The sequence below is a fragment of the Montipora capricornis genome, chromosome 10 (assembly GCF_036669925.1).
Source record: "Montipora capricornis isolate CH-2021 chromosome 10, ASM3666992v2, whole genome shotgun sequence".
In the NCBI taxonomy this organism is placed as follows: domain Eukaryota; kingdom Metazoa; phylum Cnidaria; class Anthozoa; order Scleractinia; family Acroporidae; genus Montipora; species Montipora capricornis.
The window spans coordinates 40,908,417-40,917,696 of record NC_090892.1 but is presented as its reverse complement, the minus strand read 5'-3'; the positions used below and the strand labels follow the sequence as shown (position 1 = coordinate 40,917,696).

Sequence of the window (9,280 nt, the reverse complement as noted above, 5' to 3'; positions counted from 1 at the left end):
ATAGCGTATTCTGATTGGCCAACTATTTTTGTTACAATGCCAGTTTGTGCTGTTGAAAACAAGGAAGATCGCCATTAGCCTGATCTTTGTGTGGTTTACCGGGTGATTTTAACAAGTGAAGAAACCGCTTAAATCTCCTATTATCTTTATGGAGTCAACTAATTTAGACACTGGCGAATCACCAAAAAGGAATTTTTACAGTTCGGCTATTCAGCAAAAGGAATAGAACAATTCTGAAGCTAACGAGCTAGGTGACATTGTTTCAGTCCTGAAATGCAACGCTCACTTTATTTGAACTTACTTTTACTTTGTCAGTTTCGATTTGTTAGGATACCTGGCACGCAAAATTAAAATGCTTTTGCAAAGATGCTTGTGCTCAAAAGAGTGGCGAGGTTGTTGCAAACTTCGCCTCGGCAATTCATCAGAAGTGTTCATAAAGGGCTTAGGAGCTTTTACAGGCCCAAAGGCCAACATTCTGGTTGACAAAGATGCCCCGTCAAAATTCTGCAAGGGTAGGTCAGTGCCTTATGCGATGAAAAGGAAGGTTAAAGCTGAACTTGAGAGGTACAGAAAGAAGGAACGATTGATTGCCCATTGTGGCAATCATGAAACCTGTTGAATCGATTCGCATATGTGGTGATTACAAGACTACAATCAATCGAGTTTTCAAGTTGGATAATTATCCTATACCTAAAGTGGAGGATCTGTTGGCATCCCTCGGAGGTGGAGAGAAGTTTACGAAATTGGTTCTGAGTCAAGTTTACCAGCAACTCCTGCTTGAACATGAGTCAAAACGTTTTACAGTCGTGTAAACATTTATAAGGGATTGTTTCCATGAGTACAATCGCCTTCCGTTCAGGGTTTCTTGGGCTCCTGGCATTTTTCAGCGTAACATGGAAAACCTCCTGCGGAACATCTCATATGTGATTGTACGAGTGGATGACATCCTGGTATCGGGCGCAGACGAAGAGGATCATTTAAACAACTTAGAAGACGTTCTAAAGCGCCTTGCAGAAGCTGGGTTACGTCTGAGGAGAAGCAAGTGTGTGTTTATTTCAGTAACGTTGTAGCTAATTTATTCACCGCATCCTTCCAATTGTGGCCGCTTTCCGTCCATTTGGAAAACGGCTAGAGTGACTCCCTTATTTAAAGGCGGGTCCCAGACCGAACGTGATAATTACAGACCAATCTCAATACTTCCTGTATCTCAAAAGTGCACGAATCGTTTGCTAACAATGATCTCCAGCGATTTGTAGCTGACAACGGCCTCATTAGTGATCATCAATTTGCGTATGCTAGGTAATCGTCCACCACAGTCGTGCTTATTATTGCTGTCGACTCTTGGAAACTCGCCATCGACAAGGGCGAAAAAGTTGTCTGAACCTTCTTGGACCTAAGAAAAGCTTTTGACGTTATTGAACATGCTACCTTGATCAGCACCCTGTGAAAACGGGGAGTAAGTGATAACGAACTTGAATGGTTTAAGAGCTATTTACAGGGGAGAAACCAATTCGTGTCATGTGCAAGTGTTGATTCCGAGCGTCGTTTAATCACGCACGGAGTCCCACAGGGTTCAGTCCTCGGACCCACTTTATTCAACATCCACATAAACGGCATCACCGACACCTGCACGGAAAGCGAAGTGGTACTTTGCGCCGACGACACGGAAATCCACGCCAGCGCGAAAGACGTCAATGTTGCGGAAAATCGCGTCAACAAAGACCTAGCTAGTACAGTCTCCTGGTGGAATGAGAACGGATTAGTCAGTAATCACAAGAAATGCGAGGCAATGTTGATTGGATCCAAGCATGCTGTTAAAAACACTCGACCCTTACAGATTGTTCTCGACGGAAAACCAATGAAACAATCTGATTAATTTAAGTACTTAGGAATCTACATCGACCACTGACTCACCTGGAGCAAACATGTAACCTATATACAATCCAGGGTATACCCCAAATTGAGTTTTCTCTCCAAAGTAATCGAGAAAGCTGTGGACCTTCAGCTAACCAGATATCTGGAAGATAATCATCTTTATGAACGTCTGCAGTTGGCATGCAAGAACTCTCATAGTACGGAGACCGCACATATTAAAGTTCATAACGATATTGGTACCGCCATTGACAGTGGTCACTCAGTCACCCTCGTTCTGTATGATCTATCTGCGGCATTTGATACTGTAAACCACGGGATTTTAATACGGAGGCTATCTACTCGTTTTGGGATTTGTAATAGGGTGCTTGACTGGTTTGTCTCGTATTTGTCTGACCGCACCCAATATGTGAAGGTTAAGGACACCTTATTGCATTCATTACGTCTCACTCAAGGTGTTCCTCAGGGTTCAGTACTGGGACCGATATTGTATTCTCTATACACTTTTCTCCACTGGGTGTCATCGCCAAGCATCATCAGATGAATTTCCATCTCTATGCCGATGACACGCAGCTGTACATATCGTTTAAAACATGCTGTACAAGTGACATGGAACTGAGCAAGACCAGGGTGGAGGCCTGTGTTCGTGCTATTGACCTTTCAATGGTACCAAATCGACTCAAGCTTAACCAAGAAAAAACGGAGGTGTTGTTATTTTCATCTCCTTATCGTCCAAGACCAAACATAAATGATTTGACAATTGCTGATGAGGTGGTTAACTGTTCCTCAACAGCAAAGGACATTGGTGTCACGCTTGATGAATCTCTGCCCATGGCTCCGCACGTAACAGCTGTGGGTAAATCTGCATTTTTTCACTTACGCAATATATCCATGATAAGGAAGTTTCTTAACATGGAAACTACGAAATCCCTGGTACATGCTTTCATTACATCAAAGGTCGACTACTGTAACTCATTGCTGTATGGTGTTCCTAAATATTTATTGCTGCGGCTCCAACGAGTATTAAACTGCTCTGCGAGAATAGTGTTTAAAATCAACAAATATGATCACATAACACCTCTCCTCAAGGAACTCCATTGGCTACCTATTGAACAGCGGATTAAATTTAAAATTCTTTTAATCACATTTAAAGCACTCAACAAACAAGCTCCAAATTATGACCTTCTTACACCCTATAAACCTTCAAGATCACTGCGCTCATCTACCAAAAATCTTTTAACGAAACTTGTGTTCAATCTTAAGTCATGTGGTGGTCGGTCTTTTGTGTTGGCTGCAGCAGTACTTTGGAACGACCTTCCACAGTCAATAAAAGATTCGCAATCGGCGGAAACATTTAAACAGAAACTTAAGAGACATTTATTTTTACAGGCTTACAGCGGACAATGATTTTTACTGAGTCTGATTTTAAGTTGAATATTTTATTTTATTTTTTTCAAGACAATATAGTACCATGGTGGTATTTTTATTTATGATACTCTATTTTTTATCGCTATAACAGTTAGGTAATGGTAATAATGATAAAAATTGAATATTTTTAACGATTATATTGTATATGATAATTTTAATTTGTCACCTGTAAAGCGTTTTTGGACCACAGGGAAAAGACGCTATATAAATGCATTGTATCATTATTATGCAGTATAAACGTTCGTATGCTAGCTTAGCACATAGCTCAATAGGGCGCAATTGCGTAACCTAAAGGCTGTAAAAATAACCTGAATATATCTAAAAAGTTCGTATCTACATATATCGATGTATATATAAGCGAATTAAAAGGTTAACTTCGATTCTTAAAAAGGTAGAAATGTGAAATAAATCTCTTCAGACCTATTAAAACAATAATATTAAAGCATCTAAGACGATCCTAAATAATTGTTCTGTTGTCTCTGACCGGAGTTAGTATCTGCTTATGTTAACACTTTGAAAGATCTCGCAATGTGCAGACTTTCAGACAAAACGACCTTCTGCATTTTCAACAATACTTCTTTGCCCCTTTTAACTCCTACAAGACTTCGGATGGTGTTCACCAGTTCCTCACTGTATCCTCCTAACACGTCCATTACGATGTTAAACTGTTTCACTTGATATCCAGGAAACTGCCTCTTCAATTCCAGTCGCAATGGGGCATACTTTTCCGTCTTCTCGCAGCTCTTGATCTCCCTGTTGTTCATCCAAGAACAGCTCATCTCCATCAAGATGACAGATTTTGCTGTGCTATCCACTATTCGGGCATCAATTCTGTTAGCTCTCACCGTCACATGATCTGCATAAACAGGGACATCCCAGAAGGCTTGCGCTCGGTCATTTTGATAGACAGGTTTAGGCTCGCTCAGTGAATACCATGGCGGTACACTGTCCATCAGGTCTAGGCTGTACAACATCTCAAAAAAAATTACTTTCAACACCGCATTATGCCGTTGCAGATATTTGGACTGCGCAAGCGAAGAGCAACCCGCTAATACGTGGGCCACCGTCTCAGCTGCCTTGCCACATAAACGGCACATAATCTGGTTTGACCCCGTTCTTGTCTTCTTACTCTGGTACACTCGGGTGGGAAGTAACTGTTCGTACAGCTCAAACACGTCAGCGATGACATATGTCGGGCATGTCCTCCATTGCCACAGCCAACTAAAGCTATGGGATTGTCGGACATCCCCTGTACCAGAGCCTTCTTGTTCTTCCTCCCATCGAGAAGCTATCAACTTTCCCTGCCAAGCTTGGCCTGATACCTGATCTTTCAATTTCTTCTGCTTGCGCTTCTTAGCTTTTGCTCGATGTTTGACTCTTTCACTACTTCACCTTCCTCCGTGCAGCACATTGGGGTAGGGTATGTAAGAGATAGCTCTAATCCAAGATCTCTACTAAACTTTGTGGCCTCCTTGATGAGTGAGCTATGGCCTAGCACACCTGAACGTTCTTCGAACTTCCAAAAAAGCTCCATTGTCGGATCAGTGTTCTTGAACAGTTTAAGTGCGCCTTTGATCTTGATGGCCTTATACTCCTCCTCCACCGATCTCAGGCCTCGCCCGCCCTGATCCCGCGATAGATAGCACAATGCGGTTGAACCCAAAGGATGTTTACCACCATTGCTGACCACGATCTTGCGTGCTTCTCGATCGATTTGTTGAAGGTCAGTGACTGGCAGGTGCTGGGTCCACATTAAATAACTCAGAACAGGCAGGGCATACTGGTTTGAAGCTACCACTCGATGGTAATCTGAAAGAGGGCTGGACCATATAACAGAGAGTCTCTTTAAATACTCCTCTGAGGCAACCTTAAAGGCCAATTGATCTTCTTGTCTCGATGTTTCCAGTAATCCAAGAAATTTGTACTGCTTACCTTCTTTCAAACACTGTATGACTGATGACTCATCAAACTTAACTCCTTCCGCATCTTCCACTTTTACACCCCTCTTAACATGCACGACTGAGCACTTCTTAGGGTTCCACTGAAGCCCTATGTCTTGCATCTTACCTCTGGTTGATCTAAGGACGGTATTCAACTTCTTCTCCGACGCTGCATAAATCTTAAGATCGTCAATGTAGAGAAGGTCCGTCACCTTAGTGCTCAGTGGCTTGGACAATCTATACCCCTCTGTCGCCTTAAGTGACCATGCGATGGGGTTTAGGCAGATGGTAAAAAGCCTCGGGCATAGCGAGTCTCCTTGGGGAAGACCTCGTTTAAATTGGATAGTCTCTGATATTTCCTTGCCGAACTTTGTTGTGGTGACAATCTTGGTGTTCCACGTGCTACAAAGCTTGGTAACCACCCTTTTCAACCATCTCGGGAATCGGTGTACTTCCATCATTTCGCAGAGCCAATCATGATCAACGGAGTCATATGCCTTTGTGACGTCTACCCACGCCATACTCAGGTTCCTTTTACCACGATGACAGTCTTGTGTGACCATTTTGTCGATCAACAAATTATCCATTGTGCCACTGCACCCCTTCTTAGCTCCCCTCTGCTCAGCCTCCATTAAACCATGTTCCTCCAGGTGCTCATCCATTGGAACCAACAGACATGCAGTAAACCATTTGTAAACTGTGTTGAGGCATGTTATCGGCCTTTGGTTGCTACTTGAAAATTCTCCCGATTTGGGGATCAGTGATGTTTTGCCCCCCGCAAACCAGATAGGAAAATCAGTCTGGGCCATCGAAATTGCCTTAAAGCTTGCTGTGACATCATTATGCAACACCTCAGCTTTCTTCCACCAATAGTTTGCCAGTTTGTCTGGACCAGGAGCGCTCCAGTTTCTCTTTTTTCCAATGATCTTAACTGTTTCATCATCCGTTAGGCCCCATTCCCCCTCATCTGGGGGAGGGACACACTCATGTATTGCTCTCTTGACTTCCTGTAGCCAGCCATATCGCTGATTTGTCACCAGTCCCCTCTGTCTCCCACAACTCTTTCCAGTATCCACTTGCCTCGTCAATGTTTTCAAACCTTTGTTTGTTTTCCTCACTTGTGTCGGTGCGAGTCTTATATTTTGGTCGTTCACTTGTTTGATTACCAATGTTCTTTGACATGCAATTAAAACCATCATACACTCTTCCGGGGTCCTCTTGGAATTGCCGGTTCAGCACCCTCGATTCCTCCATAACCTTTTTCTTACAAAAACCTCTCTTCAACTTACGCAATAGCATCTTGTTTTTATCCATGTAACTTACGAGCTCAGGCACCGAGATTTTCCTACATTCCTTTTCCAAAAAGGCCCTGTTCTTACGACCTCTTTTTGTGAGCTTTCGATTTTGTTTTATTCTCTCCATTTCTGCCTTTGCAATTGAGATTTTTTTCCTTGTTTCCATAACTTTTTCCCCATAAACTACCTTCCATTTCGGTGTTGGTTTCCGCGAGCTGTTAGAATGGTCTGGAGTGTTTTTCTTCCATCCTTTTAACAAAAGAAAGGCGACGATCACACAATACAGAACACAATTCGCGATCCACAAATATAGGAATGGGTTCCCCCCTTGGGATAACTCACTTTGGCTCATTAGCGTAGTTATGACCTTGTGTATGCTTTTTAAATCGCTCATTGTTGGCCTTTCTTTTGTGCGGGTGTCAACATGACTCTCAGTAAAATCACGCTCTTTGTCATCGATTGTTGTTGTTTCCACAATCACACTATCCTCTTCTGTTATTTGCATATCTCCACTTTCAGTTTTTTTTTACAATATGTAAATTCGTCTCAAATTCCGAGTTCTTACTACAATCTGCCTCCAATTATAACTTTCAACCACAACTTGTTCCCTTTTTCCACTATTCCTTGTTCCAACATTACCAGCCATCGTCCTTGTTACATTGCCGAGAGTTTTTTTCTGTTCTGGCCGCTTGATCCCGTAAATTTTGCGCTGTCAGTCGAAGGTCTTCAAATCCTCGCTCCTCCCACAACTGCTTCATCAAACACATGTAACCCTTTTTCCTTCCGTTATCTTGAAGCGGAGGGTTATCAGAACTAGTGAGCTCAACAGCCTTCCTCTTGCACTCCAACAGAACACTTGTCATCTCCTCCGTCCATTTCATTCTCCCGTTTTTTCTTCCAGTCTGTGAACCGTTCGCCATTGATTCGACTTAAATTATGAAACTGTTTTTGTTGAAGAATTTGTTCAAAGTTATTTCCCGCCCAGAGACACCAACTCGTTTGAACAACTTGTCAAACAAGCAGCTAAGCATACTATATACTTTCTGTAAGCGCTCTGATGCTCTAGACTTGACTCGCTTTCAACTGACGAATCTTTTAGCTTAGACTAAAAAAATACGTCCGCCATATTATTATTATTATTATTATTATTATTATTATTATATTATTATTATTATTATTATTATTATTATTATTATTTTCGTCTTTTCTCAATCGCAATATTTTTCTCAGAATCTACAAACAGACTGTGCTACCTTTGCTAGATTATGGTTGCGTCGTATGGGGAGAATGCAGTAAGGAGAAGGCCTAAAAAATCGGGCAATGCGAATAATATTTCATGCTGACCGGAAGACGTGTACTCAAAAGATGCTCGCTAAATTGTTTTTATTATCACTTTATAGTAGACGCCTTTTCATCAAGTTACAGTACGTATACAAGATTATTAACAATATTAACTGCCCGAAGAATTGACAGGCTACTTAGTAAAACGATCACAAAGAGATTGTCGATCTCTCAGAGACTCGACATTACAGTAAAAACCCGCATACAAGAACACCCATTTTCAGGGTTCAGGCTGATTGGGTTCTTCTGAAAGTGTTCTTAAGTGTTCTTATTTTTTTACTTCTAAAAAGATGTAAGGGATTTACTAACTATGATGAAATACATAACTTTGAGAGAAAATTAAACTTGGGACACACAAAATTAGAAAATAAATTGCACAACCGAGCCTTCGACTGGCATCCGCTAGTCTTCCTCAGGGATTAGAACTATGGAGGCTTGGTCAATTTTAAGACTTTTAATTCCTAATACAGTTGTTGTACATTTGCTATACAGAGCAAGTGAAATTACTAGCATTTATACAGAGAACTTAGTGCAATACCACAGTAAAGCTACAGACACTGTTCTATTAAACTGAAAAGGGTAGGGTTTTTATATATAAGAACAATTTTGAAATTTCAGCCTGAATATGTTCTTATATATATGCTCCTTTTTTACCAAATTTCAGCCTGGGTATTCTTAATCCACATGTTCTTGTATGCAGGTATTACTGTATTAGATCTACCTCTAGTTATTATTATTATTATTATTATTATTATTATTATTATTATTATTATTATTATTATTATTATGATTTATGCAGCCTCATGTGAAATATCTGGGTCACCAGGTTAGCAAGGAAGGAATGCAGCCTATGGATGATAAAGTTGATGCGATCACCAATGCACCATCTCCGACTAACGCGTTGGAACTGAAATCCTATCTGGGTGTGATTAACTACTATCAGAAGCTCCTGCCTAATCTGTCGAGTCTACTCGCTCCTTTGCTTCAGTTGCTCCAGAAGAACACCCGTTGGAATTGGGGCCGAAAAGAACAACAGGCATTTGAAGAATCCAAGTTATTCCTGAAGTCAGCGAAACTGTTGGTACATTATGACAACCAAAAGGAACTGACTATAGCCTGTTATTCATCTCAAAATGGTTTGGGAGCAGTGCTCTCACAAAAGATGGCCGGTGGACGATTGCTCTGACATTCCTATTTGTTTTTAATTCCCGAACACTGACACAAGCTGAGAGAATCTAATCTAATTTTGTAGAGGGAGGCTCTTTTCAAAGTGTTTTGGGTTAAGAAATTTCATCAATATTTCTTTGGTCGACCCTTCACCTTGACGACTGACCACAAGCCCCTAGAATCATTTTTTCAATGAGAAAAAACCCATTCAAAGTCCTACTATGGCTACAGCTAGAA

General features: G+C 41.2%; 1 protein-coding gene across 1 annotated transcript; it reads left to right on the top strand.

Annotated features, from left to right (window-relative positions):
• Window positions 1–893: 893 nt before the first annotated feature.
• LOC138020822 (uncharacterized) lies at window positions 894–3,279 on the top strand. The gene is made up of 2 exons (XM_068867743.1): window positions 894–1,042; window positions 2,328–3,279. The coding sequence occupies exons 1-2, from the start codon at window positions 894–896 to the stop codon at window positions 3,277–3,279; spliced, it is 1,101 nt and encodes a 366-aa protein (XP_068723844.1).
• Window positions 3,280–9,280: the final 6,001 nt, after the last annotated feature.

Excerpts from the sequence above, each read along its gene's own strand:
- LOC138020822 (XM_068867743.1), top strand. The coding sequence starts at position 894 with ATGGAAAACCTCCTGCGGAACATCTCATATGTGATTGTACGAGTGGAT. Across the intron at positions 1,043-2,327 it reads TTACGTCTGAGGAGAAGCAA|GTGTTCCTCAGGGTTCAGTA; the intron begins GTGTGTGTTTAT and ends GTCTCACTCAAG.